General features: G+C 45.8%; 1 protein-coding gene across 5 annotated transcripts in view; it reads right to left on the reverse strand.

The window, feature by feature from the left end:
• LOC101481705 (AT-rich interactive domain-containing protein 1B) overlaps window positions 1-25,018 on the reverse strand; it is a 188,856-nt gene that overhangs the window by 101,880 nt on the left and 61,958 nt on the right. For 4 of the 5 annotated variants that reach the window (XM_076877232.1, XM_076877231.1, XM_076877230.1 and 1 more), the window contains 2 exons: window positions 13,716-13,892; window positions 841-945 (listed from right to left, as the gene is read on the reverse strand). In XM_076877232.1, coding sequence (XP_076733347.1) covers window positions 841-945; window positions 13,716-13,892 — 282 coding nt within the window. The remainder of the gene's footprint in view (window positions 1-840; window positions 946-13,715; window positions 13,893-25,018) is intronic. The other variant, XM_004566496.3, reaches the window with a different exon arrangement.

The following is a 25,018-nucleotide window of genomic DNA, read 5'->3' on the forward strand; positions in this document are numbered from 1 at the left end:
GTTAGCACATTATGGACACGTGTGCACGAGGAGGATGACAAATAAAGGGCCGGGCAGACCGTCAGCACACACAGACTTCAGAAGTGTCCGTGCACCAAGAATATTACGGCTCAACTCAAGTTCAGACACTTAATTTAGCTTTTCTTGCAGTTTATTCTCCCGTTCCTGGGGCTGTTCCAAAGTATCGAGTAAATTAAACTGCACACACCTCAAGCAGTGCCAATATTTGCAACCATTTGCAAATGTCTATTTATTCTATTCTTGAAAATGCTGCAGAGCTGCAAGCAGAGAGAGATGATGGAGTAAAAAGCGATTAGGTTGGCCAAAAAAAAAAAAAAAAAAAAAAACTAGAGCAGCCCACATCTCTCCCTCCGTGGATCAGCCTGGTCTCACCATTTCTTCTCAATTACTCCTCCGGCCAACCTGCTCCATGCTTTTCAGCTCGCCCATACGCCAGCAGGCAGCGCTTGTGGGTTTGCATGTGTGACTGCGTCGTGCACGTAGAAGCAACGTCTGCGTCGGTGCATATGCTTTTCTGCGCTCGTGGCCGTATGTGCGAGCGAGGGGACGGCACTACAGACCAGGACGCGACACATCTGGGCCTTTACGCCTTTGGCGTGGACGCCAGTCAAAACACAGACGTGAGCTCTGAAATGAGCAAACCCCCTGAGACACCAGAGAGAGGGGCAGGTCACAGGGTGAGTGGAAGAATCTGATTGGACAGTGAGGTGGACGTGCAGTCAAAAATGACCATGCATCTTTGAGGTTTGACTGAACGATGAGACTTTTGTGCAGCAGCGCCTTTTTGCACTTTGGTCCACACGACTGTCAATCACTCACCGGCAGACTAGAGGGGCGGTCGTGGGAGACGTTATCCTCATTGTTAGCCTTCCCAGAATTCCCTGGGGTAGGACCCCTGATGCTGTAGTTCTCCTGCTGGGCCTCCTAAAGAGAAAGAAAGAAGAAAGAAGGGAACGCAGTGTCACTGAGGAACAGGTTCAAAAATAACAGATTTTTTTCTGCGTTTGTTGACGTTACTTTTCGGGCACTGTCACAAAGTATCCACCCGCTTTTCTAAACCGGAATCGCACAAACTCAACACCCGCTTTGCCCGATGGTGGTGATGGACGTTGCCACATAAAGGTGCTCGTTTCAGAGCAGTCTTGTTACAACAGGTGCAAAACACCGTGCCTTTGGGAGACGCTCTCCACCACGCTCTGATATTCAAATGTGGATTCTTGTTGAAAATAGGATTCCTGCTTAAATGCACACGAGAAAAAACTGAGTCAACACATCTTTGTTCTCCTCATTAATACTGGTGGCACGAGCTAAACCGCTGAGTATCCTGGAGCTGAAGTATCAGTTACATCACAGATTGAGCGTCTTCAGCCGTGATGACAAGAGTCTGCAAGCGAGAGTGTGCAGAGCGTTGGGTTTGCAGGGCCGTCAAGTCTGAACACAAAGAGGCCGTTTCACAGGGAGCGCGAGCGTTACAGTACAGGCGGCTGGAAAAGCATCCAAACACACACCCATCAGCACGCCATAGCCACCAATTCATTTCAACCAAATCCTCGCCTAACCACCCACTAATCCTCCAGACATACGCACGCTCGCACAAACACACACCCGTGCACACACTCCTATTGTTCAATCCAAGTCATTTTCTTTCCCTCTGTAATCACGAGCCTATCTAGTGTAAACCAATTTTCTCGCCATTGTCGGAGGTGTTGCCCTCTCCCTCCCTCTGCATCTCTCCCTCCTTCACTCTCACTCTTCTTTTCATTCACCACGACGGTCGTTCCTCCATCACGTTAAGCGTCTGCGGCACAATAGCAACTTGTTAAAGAGCTCCGAGTGGAAGGATTAGTGATAACTGATCGGCGAGACACAGCGAGAGATCACGCACAAGTGCCCGCGTGCACAGTCCCGCGTAATATACAGTACACGCACGCCGCACGCAAACACACGTCTTTGGGTATTTTACTTTGAAAATCCATTTTTCCCCACAGTTTGATTTCTTATCTGTTGTGTGATTATATTGTAGTAGGTGGGCAATATTCCTGTCAGAAAGGTGATATGATTTTGTAGCTGGAGATTATCCTCCACAGCGAGAGATGTATCATGTGAAAATTGATCTATTATTAGAGCATTAAATGTGTAATCGCTTGTGGATCCAGGCTAGAAATGATGTAGGAATAATACGGCACGTCTGGAGATCCTTAAGAAAATCTGATATGGAGTTGGTTTCTTAAGCTTCTGTGTGGAGGCTGCTTTAACAGCACACAGGGAAGGTGACACACTCACTGCAACTTCTACCGTTTGCCTAAATGACTTTTTATACATTGCTTATTGATGCTTACTTATTTTACCTTGATGCCTTTTATATATAAAGTGAAGCACTTTCATTTTTCCTTTTATTCTACGTGGAACACAATTGAACTCAGCTCGCCTCACGTTTAAATACATATTTAAATGATTAAGTTCTTCACTAATGCACCAAATCAAAAACAGCCGAATGCTTTTTAAACACCCCGATGTTTCCTGAATAAACTCCACAGACATTTAAAGTACGGCTCCTGAAGCTGGTCCTGAAGCGTCGCTTTGCTTCATGTCCCTCAAACTGCTTCACATGTTGTTAATATTTCATCACATAATCCTCTCCACAGCTGACAGGCTGTGATTGTTCTGATTTCACAGTTTTACATATTTCACTTTCTCAAAATCGAAACTGGAAACGGTCCAACTGAAAAAAGCGATGCATTATGAAGTAACTGATTGCTTCTTATGGAAACAGGAAACTCGAAATAAGAACGTCACAAAGTGACATTTTTAAACAATATGTTTCAGTTCACATGTTCACACTTTGTGTAGGTGACAAAACAAAGGAGACTGATTATTTCAAGAATTTTAACGGATAACTTGTGTTGTTGTTTTTTATTATTGTGTCTCTGCATGTGGCAACTCTGCAGTCAGAGGTGACTGGATCCATCCAAACATCAATAGCATCGATACCGGTGCTGGTATTGGATATTTTGTTTCAGAATGTCGCTTTAAATAAATTAGTTCTTTTAAATGTAGAAACAAAATCTTTGAACTGTCGCGTCCATTTTATTTTTCATCTAAAACACATTTAAACAGTCTAAAGTATCCAACAGCACTATGCTCTGCGGCTGATGTCGCTTTTTTCATCTGGAATAATAAAAACAAAATGAAATCAGTCCCCGAAATAAATCAAACACGGAGCAATGATCACGCCCCACCAGCTCATCGCTTCATACCAGCACCCCTCCTTAGCTGGAGGGGAAACCCCTGAACAGCACGATGGGACCAATCACTGGGTCACGCGTCCTCCCAGATGTGGGTGTGTGCACGGAGACGTTAACAACAGGCTCACAGCGAAGAATGGAGGTGCTATTTTAAAAAGAAAGCCATGCTAGTTTCCTTGTCAGGGCCCTCGGCAAACCATGTGTTTGTGCACGACCCCCCCGTGTTTGTCACGAGGGGGAGGGAGGGCTGGATGCACGCCAAACGTCAGGCTTTTATTACACAGAGACCCAGCTTAGACACAAGCGCACCTCCACAGGTAAATAACGGCCCGGGGAAGGAGGGAGGAGGAGGAGCGGGGGTTTGGGAGAGGTGGACACGTGCACAGATACAGACGCTCACACACTGAACAGAAGAGCGGCTGCTGACCCAACTCCAATATTTACTCAGGCATGAGTCTCTAGTGTGAGCGCGCGCATACTCGGGGGGATTTCTGTTTTAAGTGGGTCAAAGTGAGGTTCATACTACTGTTTACACTCATGTTCTTACATCATTACTGTCAACTGTAATATGGACCGAGAGGGAGGGAGGGAGGGAGGGAGGGAGGGACGGGGAAAGGAGACGCAAAAGAAGTGGAAAAGGAAAAAAGATGAAGGCTGGAAAAAAGTGAGAGCGGAACAACATCAGAGGCAAATGAAGGAGTGCTGCGAGTGCATCCTTTCATTTGAGTTTTTTCCAGTCCATTGTCTCAAAATCCCATTTCCCAGCTAATTTAGAAGCTTCTAAAATACACTCAACTCCATACCTTAAGCCTAAGGCCACAGCTAATCCTGTCTTCACACACGCACACGCAGACACGCTCATTCATCCTCCGTGCTTTTGAAAAGACTTCATCTTGGCATAGTAGACACGAACGAAGGATATTGAAGGCAAGCGTTTGAAGTACATGAGGGAATGCAGGAATCAAACTGTGAGTTAAATGCTATTAGACAGCTGTGTGGAGAGGCAGTGTAATATTAGATTTGATTGAATAGATGACTGCTGAATGTGGTGTAATATATAGAGCCGGAGAGGCTTTATGCAGACGTAAATCAATATTGCAGCACCACCTTAATCCCAGCCACTCAGGAGCGCGAGTCAGCCGGCGAGCGGGGAAACGCGTGGCTGTTGCGCGCCGTCGACTTGTTTTCCAGACTTTCGAGCGCTTTTAAAAGTAACTCGCAAAAATTCCAGCCTGGGATTTATTCTGTTTCTATATCGAAATGCCGCCTCATACGGAGGCCGCACTCAAACGGTAATCACGACACGCATCTTACGCTTTCTTTTCTTTTCGGCTCACAGCTCATTTAAGAAGGTTGTATCGGGCCTTTTTGGTTGGTTGCACCGCACACTTTCCGACTCTCTATTCCAGCAGGGAGCAAGGTGAAATGTTGCCTCGCTTTGCTTGTATGAGTTTGATTGTCTGTCTTGGGAAAGAAAGAAATAAAATAAAAAGCAATGAAGCTCGTATGACAGCGAGCAAAAGCTATTTGATGGCACGGCGGAAACAACAGAGAGCGAGCAGAGCCAAATTCAAAGCGTTTAAGTGAAGCTGATTTTGACTGACAGCCGTCTTGATCGTTGTTTCTTTTTATTCGTTCTTGAGCCGTGATGAAAATATGTGGCTTACTTAATCTACGCTGTACATAACATGGATGTGAACATCTGTGCAGCTGTGCCCGCTGTGGGGCCAGCCGTGCCCGCTGTGGGGGCAGCACAGTGTCCTGCTCAAATCCAACCCTGCCTGCTCAATACGGGAGGAAAATTATTTCTCACCAGCATTTTATTTCCACTCTGCTTTCCTCCCCTAATATATTCTATTTATTTCTACTTTTTCTGCTAACCTTCACTCAGAATCTACCCTCCTCTCTGTTTATATTTGCAACCCTCCTCTTGCTTCGTGCTTCATCCGTCGCTCTTCCTGCTTCCATCTTTCCATCCCACTGACACGTCTCCATCACCACCCCTTCCTCCACTCTGATTCCTTTCATCAACATCACCTCCACACCTCCTGTTTCTCTTCTTCCCGTCTCCTCTGCTCATGACTACCAAATAAATTAGTCACCCCCCCAATTCCCCTGCACCTTAGCAAATGCACATCTCCACAAAATCTGACGCTAATGCCATTAATATTCATTAAAAATTAAGCTTAATTGCATGTCTTTAGGAGAGAGGCCCTATTTCTGCACGCACACGCGCGCACACACACACACACACACACACACACACACACACACACACACACACACGCATTTGGCCACCACCTCTAGCCAAATTACAGCAAGGACAGGGCATCTCTGTTGTCCACATGCACACCCACATACTGTGTCAGTCTGTGAGACCATGTGATGCAAAGGTCACGCTAACCCTCAGCAGAAAAATCACCTGGGAGAAGCTTCATAAAACCCAACCAAGTGGTTCCTGTGGCTTAACATAAAAAAGAAATGAATTATAATAATAATAAAGACATAAACGGAACAGAACAAGTCACAAAACGAGAGAAAACCCACCACCTCACTGGTCCCCGGAGTAAAAGTTGTGTGTGTCATTTATACACCATCACAATCACCCAGCTGGCCTCCAGCCGTGGACTGAGCCGCACTCGTGTTGTTTTGCGAGTCACTGACAATCAAACTGTTGTGCTGTTCAGGTTTAAGGACGTGCTGGTCCGCGAATGTCTTGAATGTCAGTAATTACAGTTGAATACAGTATTTTTTTTATTCATTTGTCTGAGCTGTTAACAAAGGAAACGTTGGTTAAAAAAAAAAAAAAAACATAACACACACCCGGGAGAGGGGGAGGTGGGGGAGGGAGGCAGGACATCCATATTCAACACCCCGCGTTCGCACACACACACACACACACACACGCGCTCGCACCAATCAGGCTGACTGAACTATAATTGAAGCAACAATCAGCAGTGAGAGCAAACTCTGTGCTACAAAATGGGACAAATCACTGCCGGTTATCATGTTCTTGCCTTTCATATTTTCTTGACACTTGGATGTTTTGATCCATTTTAGAATATTTGAAAGACACTGCTGTTACACGTGCAGTTCAAATGCATTGCTGCTTTTGTCACTGTCAGTCCATGTAAATGATGAGCGTTTATTCCAACATACAGCCTGTTATTATCATCAGGGAAAAGGTGACCATTTGAATGGAAATAGCTGCGTTCGCGACGACGTGTGTGCGCTCGCCTATATACTTGATGCAAACACACACGCTCTGCTCACAAGTCTATCTTAATAGGTCCATTTGTAGCAGGACCTGTTCTAGTGCTGTGTCCTTCAGATTGGATTCTATCTCAGCAATCCCCCTGACCTTTAGCACAAAGAGACGACAAGAGAGGACCACACACGCGGACACACACGTGTGCACACACAGCCTCAAGTAAGCTTTCCTGTTTCACTTATACAAACACAGACACACACGCGGCTTGTGTACAGGCCTTCCCCCAGGAGTGATGTCACAGCTAACAGCACTAGCTGCCACTGCCAGGGCTTTCATGTTTTATTCCTCTACACAGGCTAATCAAATAAAAGCCAGTCTTTTTAACCATCTTCACTTCATACAGTCTTTGCAAGTCCCTGTCACCGCCACCCCCGGCCGCCCATTCACTTCAATTGCTTTGGCTCACATTTAAAAGAGGACATCCACCCAAACCGGTGTACACCCACATGACTTTTGCTGAAGCGCGGAGGAACGCCACCGTGTTGGCGAGCTCGACTTTGACTGTGACATTCTTTTTTGGTGTTTTCTCTTTTTCTCCCTGTCTGTGAAGTCTGTATCCAGGAACAAATGTAGCGGCATTTCCTAACAAATGGCAGCTAAATGAGGCCCCTAGGGTGCTGTGCCGCTAACTACCGGCCCCCTTTCTTTCTGAGCCATTATGATTGTCCTAACCGTTCCAAAAACACCTCTCCTGTTCTCGTTCATTTGCATTTGAATTGCAGCTCCGGCTGTACAAAAACAAACATAAATCAAAAAAAAAGAGGGAAAAAAGGGAGAAAAAAACATTGGCGGATTCTGGCCGAGCAATTAGCGAGTGTCAGTCAATGTGGAGGTAAAAGAAAAAAAACCACACGCCCGCACGCACGCACACTAAATTAAAAACATTGTCTCAAACACACGCGGACGCACTGTCACACATGCTCGTACACAGAAGAACGCGAGCTGACATACTGTATGTGCTTTAAATATATATTTTCAAATTTATCATTTAGTTTCGTGCTGAAAACTCATCAAGCTTAAGTGCTCGTCAGCGGTGGCCAATCACAGTGTGGCAGGCCCAGGGTTGCCGTGGCGATATGCGGGGACATTTAGAGGACTCCGATAAACTCTGCCATTTAAAAGGTTATGACAATTAACGCGGCTCTCCGCAAATTACCACTGCCAGACCTTTACCCACGGACGTCTCTCTCTCCCTCTTATCACCTTGCGCCCAGCCTCGCTCGCTCTCTCTCTCTCTCTCCTCCTCCTCTCTATCTCGCCATATGCCCTCCATTTCCGCAGCCTACCCCACCCCTCCCTCCGCCCGCCCCCCCTTCCAGCCAGCAGCACTTTTAATATCCCGTTAATTAACAGAGTTCTTCACTTAATATTCAAATGGTGACCAATTAATGACATTGAACTTTAGGTGCCCCACCCACCCACACACCCACCCACCCACACACCATGCCACGCACACCTTTTCCTGTCACTTCCTATTGAATCTCACACACACACACACACACACACACACACACACACACACAGCTTCACGGCTCTCATTTCCTCCTCTCCTTCCCCTCAACCTCTCCGCCATCACCAAGGTGAGCTCCCATTTCCGTGTGATTGAAAGAGTTTCGTGAGGCAGCTGAGCAAGTATACAGCGAGGGGGTAATAAAGTCAGAGGGGCGGGGGGGCCACAGAAAGGCACCGTGGCCTTTTAATTAACCTGGTGTGATTAAAAGCGGGGGTGGCGGAGGGTGGGGGAAAGGGCCTGCTGCTGTAGCCGGGTGGGGGCAGAGAGGTGACAGACAGGAAATAGGAAATGACAAACTGGAAGTGGGCCCAATCGATGAACCCGTATGTGGGAATTTGACATGTATGCAAATCTAGTGTAATGTGTTACAAAACGGTGCATTAAAGTAATCTGATTCCTTTGCGTTTGTAAGGTTAGTTTTTCTGCTCGAGATGCAGTTTTTACTTTTTCAAATAAATGTTTACACATTTCCTTCGTCCTTATTTTCTCAACCTCGACTCTTTTGTTCTTTGATCGTTCTGTTGGAGCTTTGCTGCCGTGCTGGGATCTTTGTCCTGTCGATGACCCAGTTTGAGCCAAGCTTTAGTCACACTGATGGCCTCACTTTGGTATACAGAGGAGGTCATGGTCCACTCAAATCTTCATCCCTCCTGCACCGTGCTGACAGCTGGCGTGAGGTGCTGGGTTTCCTCATCACAGACAAACATCTGCACTCTGGTGTCGTCGTTGTTCCTGCAGTCTTGTGGTTCTTTCAGATAAAACTTGCTTTCTCCAGCAACCCTACCAAACAAGTCACACCTGCTCAGGCTCTAATTGTACTGACATGAACTTTAACCCCGAACACGCTCTTGGGTTTTTGCAGTTTCTCTGAGCGTTGCACAATCTGACCTTGGGGGGAATTTGCTGGAATGTGCACTTCTTCAGTGCAACAAACTGGCAAAACGTCTGCTTTTACAGATGTGCTCACGCTCTCTGATAACGAATTCATCCAGTGCAGCACCTGGATTAGCAGCACCGGGCTGCTACGACTCTCTGAATTCCCATGGAAGCAGTAAAGCTGGACTTGCCTGTTTTGAATGTATTTTGGGAAACACAGAAACACTCTGCAACGCTCAAAATAACCGGTAAAAGAAAGTAAATGCACTGCTTAACACGCAGAATCACTCAGGGAGTTCTTTAGATATAATTTAAATATAGTTTGGTGTCAGAATATAACATCTGCATCCACCTGGCTGTCTCCCAGTTTTCTGTGCTACTTCTGATATTTTACAGAGGCATACACGTCTCTCGCAAGGTTTTGCTGTTCACCTTTTCAGAGTTTTGATGAGTGACGCAACGCTGCACAGCAGGCACACACGCAGCAGTTACTATCCAATTCAAGGTAAAGCTGAAGGAAAGTGCGTTAAAAGGGAGACCTGCAAGCCTGGTCGTGTTTTTCTTCTTTGCTCTGACAGCTGACACGGATGGAAAACCGTTGTGCTCAAGTCACTAGAAAGCATCTAACCCAATGAATCAGCTTCCTCCCATGTAGGTCCCTGCAAAGAGGCCGCGTCTCCTCCAATCAGCTGAGAGTTCATCTATACTAAAGCATCCCTCCCCAGGGGCTACTCTCAGGCAGGAAGGGGAAACAGTCAACAGAGAAATTGGAATCAGTTTCACAAAAGAGAGTGGGATGGGTAGTATTTTTTTCCACTCACTTCCTTTTCCAAAGGCTAGCAGTCAAATCCAGATGACTCCAGCAGTCACCCACAAACTGCTGAATAGAACATGCAGCATAGAGTTTAAACAAGCCTATATTCTGTTGCATGTAATTACTCTGCAAACATCAATTTAACACACTGTTCCTCAGTGAAACATTAAATAGTGTGGCTGATCAGAGCCTGCACCGTGTCCTTACAACGTTATGGAGTTTAAGTCTGGCAGTTGGCCAACGTTGCATTTCACCCCCTCCAGTCTATCCTGTCACACTGTGCTGTATACTACCCAATAAAGCAAACACGCCATAAAAAATTATCTCCAAATTCTTGAAATTATAGCGCTCTCGTTTTCGTTTTTATGAGGCAGAGTGTGTAACACGGTGACAAAATATCACTCGCTTAATCTGCCGTGCGTCAAGCGTAATACAGCCATCAAGAGAAAGAAAGGGCACACGTTTCCTCCTTTAAGTGATTTGTCTCACAACGGAGCTGGCGCTAACACTCGGGTTCGCCATATTTATAGGGCGTCTTTAAACTTTACTTCCAGAAAAACGGGCTTTTGAATATTTTTCCACATAGCAGGAGTAATTCTTGTTACAATTAGATTTTTTAAAGAGGATTAATCCCACAGGATTTGGTGGAAATTGACACGCTCATATAGGAACAATCGAGAAGTTCATGTGGTAAAAACAAGGGTCAAATAAAGGACAAACTTCACTGTTACTCATAATCATGGCTTTAAAAATATCTGCCTTTCTCAAACAGCCATTCAAAATCTACCAGCACATGCACTTTTATTTTTTCAAAGCGCACTCCTTCCCTGGTGGAAAATATATATATATTTTTACTTTTTGTATGAGCCTTGATGTCTTCGAAATGCCTTTTTAGCCTTCTTTGCTCCTTGCAATCAGATGAGGTCACAGCAGTGCAATAGACTCAAAGAAAGGCAGCGTTTTCACTTCGATTTGTTACAAAACCAGCTAATAGCGGTCGGTTGCAGAGCAAATTCTGTGTCAAAGGCAGCTGGAATGGTTCCATCAACTGGAGGATGTCCTCTGGCTAGGGTTAATGGGAGTGGAGTGGGGGAAAGGAACTGCGGAGAGTGCCAGAAGAACAAAATAAAGAACTTTTCAGCTTGGATTTCTCAGAGTAATGCGGGGTCAAAAAACAGGGGTCAATACCACAATGACATCCTAATCTGGCGTGCGCTGGCGATGGCGCGTATGCGTGTAATCCGCTCTGTGCGGCTCGCATCATGTCTCATTTCAGCCCAGAATCACAGACAAAGGTCACCATTTGACCTTTTCGCAGCTCCGAATTGCCGCGGCGCACTCGGCTGATTAGTGTACACGCAGACACAGTGTACAAAAGTGACAGGAAGCCACACGCTCGCTCAGAACAGAAAAATGAAAGCGATGCAGCGCTGAGCTGAAGGCACGCAAAACCTATTTGTAATCTTGGCCGAGCTCGCCGCGTACGTTCAATTTTCCAAACGTGTTTACCTCTCGGATCCAAAATCAAAGCCGGCGACCGCCTTTCTTTGTTCTTTAAATTTATTCTGGTGTTTCCTAGTATTTTGTTTCCCTCTCGAAAATCCTCTCTCGCTCAATCGATGACCAATTAACTTTGTCTTAATGCCACCGCGCTTGCTTGGTTTTGTTATGTTTAAAATGTCATGTTTTTTAATGATCAATATTATGAATTTCCAGTAATTACTGCGGCACAAACTGCTGAAATAATGGAAATGTTTGGCCACTTGCACATGTATGCCTGTACATGCTAAAGGCCCACTTTGTTCCTAATAATATGTAAAGTCTGTCTGTAAATGGCTGCAACATAACTGCATCCAAGCCAGGAGCTTATTAGAAGATGGAAAGAATAAATTTAGCCGGGTCTTTAGTGTGACAGACAGGCAGGAACCAGGAAGTGGCGACTCACTGCCTGCTGTGCTAAAGCAACATTAAATGCTGCACCGTTGTTTCAACACGCAGGAAGGGCGCCGTGATTACAGGTAAAGATGGTGGGAAGCTGCCGAAGGTATCGAGGCTTTCATGTAGCCGTAACAAGCTTGTGCGCCTGCCCTTAAAGGAGCACACTTGCATAACAATGAAAAACAGAGGGAGACCAGCTCCCCGGTCAGCGCAGAAGTTGGCATAGCAACCAATACGGGACTTATCAGCACAGGTGAAATGGCTTTGGCCAATGGGAGGACTCGAGCAGAACTACCTGGTATATAAATGTCAGCGTGGGTCAATTGCCGCCGTGTGATCAGCAATGATGAAAACACACCATTACTGTCACCAAATGTCAACGCGGCCATGGATCTCAGCCGCTCCCAGTTAGAGTGACTAACGTTTGCTCAGCAGGCTGCACGGTCTGTGTGTGTGAGCATGTTAAGTGAGGAAACAAGAGTAAGAGCTTTTTCAGCGTGAGACAAAAGGCGCGCTGGCTGAAACATTCACTCAGCATGAAAATTACTATATGCTAACACTGATGATTTCCCTTTTTGACAACCTGCTTTTGTGCCAACGATGGCTTTTTGCTCAGCATTCTGTCTCGGTGCACTCTGTGTTCAAGTCTGCCGAAGAAAGTTTTAATTACGTTTCGGTAAATGACAGTATAACAGCTAACCGCCGCCACCAAACGGCAGTCAGCCTGCGCAGATACTGAACAACTACTAACGGCCTATCCAGTGCATGTGCTGGATGACGTCTCTTTGCGTGGATGTTCTCTGTAATGAAGGATAACATGCATCATTATAGAGGGAAAGCATCCTGATCCGTGTTGCAGTGTGCAGTGCTCAGTCATGCACTGGCTGCATGCATATCATCACCACATATCTGCAGCTGCACTGTGATGTTACTGGAAATGCTCAATCCATATTAATGCACGCTATTTTATGTACTTTTTTAGTTGCCACTTCAGCCTTTTACCTCACACTGAAGTGCTCTTTTTTTAGGCAATCCTGACTGAATTCAACTAAATGCCTTTATCAGCTACGATCCTGCGGAAGGGCTCGCAGCACCACCGTTTCCATAATCTGACATATCCAGTTCAAACTGATCTTCTTTCCTCCTCTTCAGTCTGTCCTTTCCCGTCCACTTCTTCTGTAATCTCTCCCGTCTTGTCCCGTTTTATTTTCTTTCCTTTGGTCTGTTTTGCTCTCTCTGTAATGATCCAGGGCAACACTGCGAGCCAGAGTCACTCCATGCGGGCTGATAGATAGATCCCTCTGGCTGCAGAGTGGATGGGAAACACATGGGCAGACTTCACTCAAATCTGAAAAAACAACTGCTTGAAGCCAGCTTCCCAGTGGAAATCTTCTACAGAACATCACGCTAAAACTTGGCAGGACGCGTCTCGATCCATATCTGCAGAACAGGCCCTTTGTTGTTCTGAGAATTCGGTTTGCACTGGCAGGCCTGTGCTCATTGAAAATATACAATATGTGTTTATAAGCTATGATTGTCCAATCTCCGAAACACGCATTGCATGCAAATGTCTCTGCACAGTGTGCGTGCTTCGAGAAAACAGTTAAATATTTGAAAACGCAGAGAGTGAGCTCTACCTAAAATATGTCTCATGAATAATGCGAAAGAGTAATGGGCCTGGACCACACACACACAAACACACATGCATACACACACACAACTCGGGTTTTCATATCTTGTGGGACATCTAATTGACATAATGCTTTCCCTAATCCTAACCCAACTGTATCTTCAAACATGTGGGGACCAGCATTTTTGGTCCCCACAAAGACATGAATACATGTGCACACACACGGTTTCTCTGTTAAGATGCTTTTTCCAATCTCAGCACAACTCAAACATTAAAAAGATTTGGATGAAACCTTGTGGTATTGATTAATTATGGCTACTATTTATTTTTTCCTCATGTAAACGTGAGCACAGCTGTTTCCTGCAGGAAGCACCACTGGTCTCAGTTTAGGGCCCGTGTGCTGGTACCTGTTGCAGTGGCGGCCGAGGCTGCAGGTAGGAGCTCGGGGTTGGTCCTGGAGGAGTCTGATGAGGGGGGCTGAAGTACGGAGGGGTTCCCTGCTGCCCCCCTTGCTGCTGCTGCTGCTGCTGTTGCTGCTGCTGGCTGTACCCAACCATCCCCTGTTGGCCATATGGCACCACCTGCTGAAACAACCAACCACATGACAGTTAGAAGGGAGGTATTAAGGTCAGGACTGAGAGCAAGACTTTCACTTTAAATTAAAAGCAATGCAGAGAGGGTGCCAGGTGCAATTAGTAGGATATCAAAGCAGGTGGCAGGTAACATACTGCAGTAGTCAATCATACATTTGCCAAAAGCAAAAGCATCCCACACAAACTGTCCCTTATCTTTTTTTCCAATTCATGTGATTGTCCCTCAGCGAGAGGCTCTTAATTTAGCTCCGAGCAGGCTGACACGCGCCTCCCAGCAGCGCTCTGCCTAATGAACTCACGCTGCAGAAAACACTAACTTTATGTCCTCTGCCTTGCCAAAGCATCCTGCTCTCTACATTAACTCCGACTCGGACAGCTCGCAGATGGGATGAAGTGCGCCGGATATTACTGTAGTCCCCGTCCCAGGCCGTTACCTTAATGAGGGCCACGCGGATGAGCCACGGCGTTCCAGAGCAAGAGCGGTTAAAAAACTAACTCAGGAGGGCGAAGCCATGCCAAGTGCCAATGCTGCATTACATGGTGGTTATGAGAGAGAATGTGAACAGGGGATGCATGTAACAAGCTGGCACAAATACAAATCTAGCCTTAATCCCTTCTTGTCATTTGTTATGACTGCAGACAGCGCCAGGTGCTCCTCGCTCCTCTGCGGATTTCCTATGGAGGCTGGGGTTTTCTCATCACGTGCACACACGCATGCACATAAACACACATTATTAAACAACATTTACGACCACGGGTGAAGCAATATGACAGCACGTTTCATGTCATATTTCTTCCCCATTATGTCATGTGGCTTATTTTTATTCCGCCAGGAGCTCTGCCGCAAACTCATTAAACGCGCACACAGGCTGTAATTTGGGGCGCGAGCGAAGCCGTGCGCCCCGAGTCCTAAACTTTAAAATGTCCCTTTAAATCTCCTGTGGCAGGCTTGGCAAAGTAAAACTCAAACTCACAGTGATTTATAGAGGATGGCGTTAGAGGGGACTCCACCGTGACGTAACCGCCGCACTGCTGCCTCGTCAGATTAAAAGCAAGGCTGGAGTTTTACTGTGACTCTCGTGAGCGAGGAAACCCACTCGTAAAACTGATGGCTGGTGCAAAAATATTAAAATCTGATCTGGCTGCAGAGGAACAGTTGAGATTATTACATTTCAAACACTTTTGAAGAGTACCTTCCTTTGAGTGGGTCGTAAAAAAAGAAATATTCTCGCCGCACCGGCAGAAGCTTTTTGACTCTCTGAATGGAGATGATTGGACAATGTGGAATACCATTCACTTCAGTGGAAATTTGATTAGGAAGGACAGGTTTCTGCGCACGAGTGTGTGTGAGTGTGTCATTAGGCCGATGAGACAGACAGACAGGGTGAGATCAGTCTAGCTGGCAGAGAGGTTAATAGCATGGCCCCGCTCATGCCAACAGCACCACTGGATTCATTACTGCAAGCCGGGGAAACACACACACACACACACACACACACACACACACACACACACACACACACAGTATCTGATTCCAACATACTCAAGTGAATGCACAGTCGTCTGTTCGCAGGGATTTGCTAAAGTAAGAAATACAAACAAACTCTCTCCCTCTGTCTGTCACACACGCCATTAGCTGTGGATCAAAGCCACTCCGACTTAACAGAAGCAACTCTATCCCGCGATCGGTGATGACAGGCCGCCGTAACACTGTGGGTCTCGACTGGAATGCTGCTGTTCCGGGATTGGTCAGGATCGGGTCGCCATGGAGATCGAGACCAGACAACCACGGGTGGGTTTCTTTCCTCCTCAGACAAATACGATGACAGGCAGGCCGACGGATACGGACAGACAGTGACAGATAGACGGAGGAGCAGACAGACGTGGGCAGCGTGACAGACAAATCACAGAAAAACAGGTCCAACAGAGAGAGCGTGTTTCAGTTCGCACCTCCAGAAAAGATCCTCTTAGTGCTACAAATACCCTCCTTACAAAGGATGGAAAGCTAAGGAGCAGATAATAAACTACACCGGATTCGGTCTGGTCTTTGAATTTGGATATAAAAATGCAGTTTGGACCCATCAGTGTCACAACTGCTAACTCTCTTTGTTTTCTATTAGAAGGAAGCTGCTGTAAGGGTGTAAATACACTTACAGTTTGAGTCCTGTGAGGCTTTACGAGGTGCATTCCTTTTTTATCTGAGGCTACCCGGCTGATTACAGCACTAACAGTGGCTGCATATCATTTAGAGGCCTTGTATTGTGCTCACAGAGACCCTTACATGGATCAAAACCACTGTTAATGTAATTAGTGCTATTACAGCTTCTCCTGCTAGGACTGGTCAAAATGTGTGCTGTGAACAAACTGATTAAATAACTGCACATTTTATTTTTTAAAGCGATGGTTCATTTTTAGTGTGGCTCTTATTGTACTGCTGAGTACTTGGATAGCCCACTGTCCTCCACTGCACTGATTATGAAGTGTGGACACGGATGATGTCGTGGAAAAGTGTGGGATCACCTGTGTGGTGCTCTCAGGTAGGAATCAGGTTCATAAAAACACGAGAATGCACAAGAATTGATATGAATGCATATTCATTCTTTTCATTTATATGTAAATGAACGATGTTTAATAATGTGATAGATAGTTATATATGTGCTCAGGTCAGCTGTATGGTGTCCCTGCGATCCTGATCAGAACAATCAAACGTACATTCATGTGTGAGAAATGATACCAATCGATTCATAGATGAAACAAATCGACACAAGTGGCAGATTTTACAGGTTTGAACAATGTTGGAAATATTTGGGACAGTGTGACAGTTATTAAGGCAGCCTTCGTAAGCACGTCGCTAACATCAATACTAACACAAATGTTTTTCAGATACGTATCATGTGGTTCACAGAAACACACACTCTGTCCACAGCGAGCCACTTGGACAGTCTGTAGAGGAATTAAGACTGAATTAGACTCCACAAGAAGTGCTTCATTCAACATCATCATCATCGTATCACAAGCATTAGCAAAGCGAGCAGTGGACTTTCATTGACAGGAAGTGTAAGAGGCTTTAATTGCTGTGAATGGATGGATGGCTGTGGCTGAGTTTCTTCATCCTCTTTCATCACTGAATGCAGAATATGTGCTACTTTCAACAACACCGCTCTCCCAGCTGATCGCCCATTAACCAGCAGCACTGCCGTCTGCATGGGCCGCTCCTACATCAGCCCACTGTTTAAATGTACAGCCAAGGAGTTTATAGCGCCATCAATTCAATTTTATTTTATTTATACAGCGCCAAATCACAACAACAGTCACCTGAAGGTGCTTTATACTGCAAAGTAGACCCTACAATAAAAACACAGAGAAAAACCCAACAGTCACATGACCCCCTATGAACAAGCACTTTGGTGACAGTGGGAAGGAAAAACTCCCTCTTAACAGGAAGAAACCTCCGGCAGAACCAGGCTGAGGGAGGGGCGGGGCCATCTGCTGTGATTGGTTGGGGTGAGAAGGAAGATGGGATAGAGACAAAATAACAAGTATTATTCAGTGCAGAGAGGTCTACTAATACATACTGAATGAAGAAGAAACACCCAGTGCATCATGGGAATCCCCGGCAGCCTACATCTATTGCAGCATAACTAAGGGAGGATTCAGGGTCACCTGGTCCAGCCCTAACTATATGCTTTAGCAAAAAGGAAAGTTTTAAGCCTAATCTTAAAAGTAGAGATAGTGTCTGTCTCCTGAATCCAAACTGGAAGCTGGTTCCACAGAAGAGGGGCCTGAAAACTGAAGGCTCTGCCTCCCATTCTACTTTTAAATACTCTAGGAACAACAAGTAGGCCTGCAGTGTGAGAGCGAAGTGCTCTAATAGGGTGATGTGGTACTACAAGGTCATTAAGATAAGATGGGGCCATCAAAGGTGGTTATTCTGAAAAACAGATTTTCTGTAGTTAAATGAACATTTGAGAATAGCTGCTGCCAAAAACACAAGCAGGTACACAGACAGTCGGGGAAGGCAGCAGAAGAGCCAAACGAGAAGGAGGCAGAAATGCCGACAGTCAGTCAAATGAGTACACAGAGGCAGCAGGCTGACTGGAGGTCTAACAAGTAGCAACCTGTCACTGTGGCTTTGGGAGGGAAGAGAGAGTCATTCAAATGCAGCTTCTGTTTGATTGCTGGGCTCGACTGTATGAATGTACTGTACCTGCTGAGTACACACCAGCTGTCTGAAACCTGATTCTCTTTGACTGAGAATATGCTCGGTGATAAACAGACTCGCTGTGCTGCCGGTTACAACAATAAAAATAACTGCTGGAAGTAGAAAATAAGACCATTTTCTGCCTTTTCCCTCCACTCAGGTGTGTGGAAGCCAACAAAATAACAGTGTGCTTTATCCAGAGTCTTGGCAGGCACACAGTGTCAAATAAATGTCTGTAATGAAATGACAACAGATGTGAAGTGCTGTAGGGAGAAATGACGCAGAATAGACGTCCTGTGAAGCAAATAATTCACCATAAACTGCAGAAACAGTGTGATGAAAACAAAAGCCTTGGCGGCATATTAAGATACAAAGACACAAACACGAGCGCAAACACTGAGAATAACTCAATCAAAAATCTATCAAAACAAGACTCGTATGAAAAGGCAGACAATATCTTCCTGCTCTGCAAATGGTGGGAATAAAAAGCTGCGCTAACCCTCATTCAAGGCGGCTGTGTGTGTGTGTGTGTACGTGCACATGTGCATGTGCCTTAAATCAGCCGTTTAAAAACCTTGCACGGAACAAGGCGCTGCTTGTAATTCAATTGGGCCAATGAGCAATAGACAGGAATTTTCATAACACTGTCAAAGCGCCGCTACGGGTGGCTGCTGGCCGGGACCACAGGTTGCCCATTTTTGAGTGACAGATGGACTCAGCCAACCAGAGCGCTAAGCGGTGCCACCACCCCAACCCCTAAACGCACTCATACGCACGCACTGACAGGCCTGACAGGCCCGCACATCACAGGCTCGCCATTAACATTCACGTGCCATTGTGCTCGTCGGCCAAGAAGCTGCTGCTTAAAATGGAAAAGTTAAAAAGTGTTGCAAGAAGCGGGAAGTTCGATGAGCTGACAAAAGACTGAACCAGAGGCTGAAACGGCAAGAAAAAAAAGCAGATACAAAGTGGCAAAGGAAGATGTTTAGAGACACAGATGGATAGATAGTCGGAGGGGAGATAGAGGACGGGTGTTACACTCTGCCATACTTAAAGCCACAGATAAAGCGATGGTTCACGTGATAAAGACGGAGAGGGACAGATAGAGAAAGCGATGCAGACGCACAGATATGTGGAGAGAAAAAGTAAAGCATAGGAAGGAAGATGAGCCTGAGAGCAGGGATAGGGATAATGCAAAATAGCAATAAAGATAAAACCGTATGAGAGAGGAAGGGCAGCAAGACGGCAGATACAAGAACAGCTCTGGATACGAGGCCTGCGCACGCTTTAAGGATGGATGTGATGCACAGCAGCAAGAAGTCAACAGGCTGGACAGGGCGGCAGCTCAACGAGGCGCTGCTATCATCATAAAGTGACCAAAGAGCAAACGTGAAGTATCACCAGTATGCTATCAGTGTATGAAAATGCTTTATCACATTAGTTTAACTATAAAAAATACCACAAAAAAAAAACAGTTTTCCAAATATTTAATGTTGTTTTTGGCGCCGTTTCATCATCAGCCTCCAATTTTAATTTTTTCATTCTGGGATGAAAAACTCCTTAATTTCCTCTGCATGACGCATTGTGTCCACCAACTAAAAAATCAAGTGGATTCAGCATAAATATTCTGAATAGTCACCAAACAGGCTGCTGTCCCTCTGAGGCCTCCGATCTATACATGCATCACAGCACCAGCCTCACATCATCCAATCAGGACATCATTTATCAATAAAACTGATTTGACCATAACCTAATCCTATAATGAAAGCTGCTGATCAAGGTTGGTCCCAGACAGAGTTAATAATATTAACCTACATAAACTAAAACTAGGTGTTATAATAATAATAATAAAAAAACTGTTTGGTAACTGAAATAAAAGAGCAAAAATTCAAAGGTATAAAATGAATGAAAATGAAAGTAAAATATGGAGGAAATGTTCCCAGTTTGGTCTGAAATACAAATATAAACTAAATTACTTTAGACACTTTAGGTCAGCACGGTGTTGAAGTGAGCATACAACAGTCCAGAGACAGGCCTGTACGTTTAACTGGTGATTCTAAACTGACCACAGGTGTGACAGTGAGTGATGGTCTGTGTCTGTGAGTGACTGGGATCGACTCCAGACGCCCTGCAACTCTGAGCTGGCTGACCGGCTACGAAAACGCATGAAAACTGCAGTAACTGCGTTTCCAGCGGTCATCGTTTTTCCTTTTTTAAATGACAAAAGTCTTCTTTAACGACTCCACGGAGCTCCAAATCCCTTCTGTAACACCTCCGAGTCGCTACAGTGTATCTGCATGCTTGGCACCTTCTAACGATCGACGGCCTTTTCACAGCTGAATTACAGTCACGCTGGTTAATCATAGCATCATTCAAAGACTGAATGTGACTATGCAAAAGCTGGCTGCATTACAATAATGACATTTGTAAACACAGCGCAAAATGAAACATTGGATATTTCCTTTTCCATATTTACATTCTCCAGCAGGTCGGCAGGTCTTAAAGCGAACTTAATGGCAGATAATCAAAGGAAATTTCAGCGAGGGAGCACAGCGGGGAAAAGGTACGAGAGAAATGGCAGTGCTGACAGATCTGTCAGTCAAAACAATGAAAACGTGCAGCGGTATCAGGATAACTCTCAGGACTGCTTTCTCTAACGTGGAAATAAAAACATTTCAACATCATTTAAATGCTCACACAGAATCACAAAGCCAAATTAGAATTCAGAGGCCGTTATTTGTTGTTGAAATCCTCCAGAAAATGCTACACTTTTAGGAAAAATCACCATTTCCTAATTGTTTGACTCTATCTCGTCATTTTTGGAAACGCTCGGCTCGTTGCCGCCTGTGGCTCGAGCTAAAGATGCTTTTGTTTCATGTTGTGCAGCTGATGCTTTCGACTCAAACTCGGCTCTGATCTTTTGCGGGAATTTGACTTTTTCTCTCATTTTCAAGATGCGCCGACGTCTAAAGCGCCGTAACCGTGCACACGTTCTGCTGCGGCACAAGGACGTGAATATCGCCTCCTGCCATCTCTGCAATGCAAAAGGCTGACGTGCAAAGAACAGCACCGGGCTGCAGCCGTCAGGAGCTTATTATTCCACTCCGGACCAAAACAAATCAACCGGTGTCTCCAGCTTTGTGTGGTGATAAGATCAGCCACTCGGAGTCAATACCACATCCAGCGGTGAATTGCAAACGAAGGTGAGTCCCTTAATGAAATGCAAAGTGTCGGAGGCGAGGATCAGCACCAACGGGCTCATGATTAAACATAAGGGAGAAGAAGAGGGGACGCATCACGGCTCTCGTCATCGCTCTCCTATCTCTCTCCCCCCAAGGTGACGCCGCTCTCCATCTCTCTCTCTCCATACTTCTCTTTGATCTCTGTCTTTGGCTCCTCCCCCTCCTCATACACTGGGAGGCCCTTGACACCTAAGCTCATTCCTCGGGTGCCGGGGGAGAAAAAATAAATTCATTTTAAAAAAGGCACGTGAATTCGCCGGCATTTTTCTGCACAGTGCACTTCATATAGTGCAAGATTTTTCTCTTCCCAAATGAAAACATAAGCCCGTCTTTTGAAGGAGTGTGACTTCTTGACCCGCTGATAGCATCCAATCGCTCTGACGGGCGAGAGAACGCGAGCAGACAGTGTAGCCATCAACTGATAGACGCACGGCGAGCTTTTTTATATTTCCATCTTGGATCCTTTTCTGAAGGCTGCTCTCTGCCCCTCTTTATTTTTCCCTCTCTCTAATTCTCAGTTTCTGCTCGCATCAATTGATGGGGGGAAAAAAACATGCACAAAGGGAGCGCTCGTCGCTGGCGTTTTATTGCTGGCTGACTAGCAGTGGCTCTGTTGTTCTAGACAGAGTGGTAATGGAGACATTTGGAGAGGCAGAGCAGGTGAGGTTAATGCTCTCCGTAATGTGTGTGTGAACAGCCGTTTATTTATTTCATTTTTTCTTTTTTTTGCGAGAGGCTCTGGGCCCTGCGCCACCGGCTCCAAATGTTTTTCACCTACTAAACTCCTGACCCCAATCTGACGCCAAGACAGACAGAAACGCGAGGGGAAATTGAGAAAGAGGCAGTGAGAAAAAAGCAAATGTGATTCAGCGAGGGTCAAACATGGACCTAAATAAGCGAGGGAGGAGGAGGAGGAGGAGGGCGAAGAGCGGGTGAAGTGAAAAGGATTCAAGTGCTGATAATGAGGGAGGTGCAGCCAGTTATCCCAAAATAAAAAGCAGATCGGTGCGATGTCTTGACACAGAACTTCTCAATGATTATACTGGAAATTCAGAAGGAACGCCAAATAACACCAGCTCAGACTCAAACTCGACTCCGTCCTGACAGACAGAAAATAATCATCATGAAATTACCAAGAAAAGAAGGCTCACGACACATGTAAACATCACAACTGAGCGCAAAATAGCCCCGAAACGTCTTTCAGATCAATCATTCCGACGCACGCCGGCTCGGCTCATTTTTCACCGCTTGCTGTGATGACAGGCTTGAACTTGTGTAGGAGTCATGTCAATTACATCTGAACGAGGAGAAGGTGGAGGGGAAGGGGAGGGGTTGCTTTGAGTTGGGGGGGAAAAAAACGCTTTTTCGCCATTAGCGGTCACCGTGAGCTCAGGAGATTATACTCGTATTTTACATCCCCTGCTGCGAGGCTGTCTTTCCGGGATGCTGACACGACGAGGCGCCGCCTTGTTAAATGACAGCGACACAATGGATGGCTGAGCCGCTTCTGTGCGCCGCAGATCAATCAGGAACTGGCGGCGTGATGATGATGGGGTTAAGGGGTTAAGGGCAGGTAGACATTTTTGGAAGGATTGGCTCTTCAGAGGACGAGCACGCAGTGCCTTTAATAACTTATGTCGCTGAAGTCGATCCACGCTAACGCACTCGTAGGCACGCCGCCGTCTCCCTGCTGCCATAGTTCACGGTGCGTGATTTGTTATTTAAAATGTGTAAAGACTACAAATACAGGACACCTGCTCTGCTGTTCTTGGACTCTGCGGGATTCCATAGTTGTGTGCCTACAACTACCATATTAGGGATATCCCCTCTCTATGACATCATAGAGATCCAAGAGCAGAAAAAATGTTCAGAGACCAAACGTTTCGAGCAGCCTCATCCAGGGATCAAGTGAAATGCTGGCCAAGTTATATATGAGTTAAGTCAGCGGTCCCCAACCTTTTTTGTGAGACGGACCGGTTTGTGTCCGACAATATTTTCACGGACCGGCCTTTAAGGTGTCGCGGATAAATACAACAAAATAAAACCGGTAATGGTACCAAAAAAAAGAAGATTTATCCATAACACACCAGGGAAACAGAGTTAACGATAAAACCGATAAAAACCCTGAAAACCATACATTTCACGCCTGAGCCTCAACTCTCGCGGCCCGGGACCAAACCACTCTGTGGCCCAGGGGTTGGGGGCCGCTGGGTTAGCTGTTTCCATGATGCTGACCTCTTTTGATGGTGTGTGTCTGTGCGTGTGTTGGTGGGGGCCCTGAGCTGAGCTGTAATTTCTGTTTGGTGGATGTAGACAGAAAATAGTTCCTCCATCCCAGTTTTGTAGCTCTTCCTTATTTGGGGCTAACCAGGTTATGATTCCTGGAAATGCTGCTGCTAATTTGTGCCCTCTGGTTACATCCTATTTAAGTGAAGGCAGCAAAAGCATGAGATGGATGAGCAGGCCGAGAGTTTGAGTTTGTTTGGAGGTAAACTGACCGTTTACATAAGTAAATATATTTTTAAAAGCTGCTCTCTTGAAAACATTCAAACTTAGATGGACGTTTATTCGCTTGTTTAACATCCAGGCTGTACAAACAGGCCCCATCTTCGTCTGCTCCTGTTACAAAGCAGCAGCCGAATCCAGGTAACAGCGTTATTATGCTGTGCTGTCTCAGATGTTGACGGCGTGTCACATCTCAGCACTTCCGCACTCCGCAGTACAAATGAAGCCCAGAAAGTGAGATGCCAGACTTGACCTGCGTAAGAATCCATCTAATCTGGATGGAAACTGAGATGAATTCTCCGTGAGCCAATTAGAGCAGCCACTAATCCCTCTGTAACTCGGCAAAGACGTAAAGCATCCCCTTTCTTTTCCCTCTCTTTCGCGCTCCCTCCGTTTCGCTCTGCTTTCATCTCCCGGCTCTTTTATCTTATCAGCAGGCACGTATAGAGCGCCGCAGACTCAGAGCGCCGAGCCCGGATCTTTCAAAAACACACCGTTTGTGACGTTTTACACCCGCTCGCCGCGTTCAGCACAAAATAATATCAAATCCCAACATTGCTTCACCTCTCTGAGCAAGAGCGATGGAGGACTAATGCAACAGCGAGAAATAACTGACAGCTGCGTTTGTGAAAAAGTATAATCCACAGGCTCAAATATAAATACACTAATAACTGTGGATAAAACATGTTGCTATGTGTTTGAGCGTAGACACAAGTCCATCTTTCTTGTGCTACAGAGCATATAGAAGCTTTACAGTGACATAACTGATAACATCACTTAAACCACTCTGGATGGGAGGGGTTTTCCCCCACCCCCTTCCAGTTAATGACCATGTAGCATGGGCTCCACGCGGCATTTGATTGGCTGAGAGCCACTCCACAGCAGCGGGGTAATAAAAGTTACAAATGAGAGCAGGCTATTAGAGCCATTGACGTGCGTAGGCTAGCTTGCTAATTAATTGATCCTGAAACTTCATCTGTTCTGTAGCCAGAGAGGAACCCTTAATTAATCAGCCTTTCCATATCGTTGTCTTCCTGTTCTTTCAATCCGGCTCGCTGTTCTTTACGCCCCTTCCTCCTCGTTCCCTCTCTCCTAATGCCTGTTTTAATTGTGAGGTGAGAATGCTCGGGGTCCTGTGGGTTGGTGTGGAGAGCTGGTCTGAAGGTGGA

Source organism: Maylandia zebra, linkage group LG19 (genome assembly GCF_041146795.1).
Source record: "Maylandia zebra isolate NMK-2024a linkage group LG19, Mzebra_GT3a, whole genome shotgun sequence".
NCBI classification, from domain to species: Eukaryota; Metazoa; Chordata; class Actinopteri; order Cichliformes; family Cichlidae; genus Maylandia; species Maylandia zebra.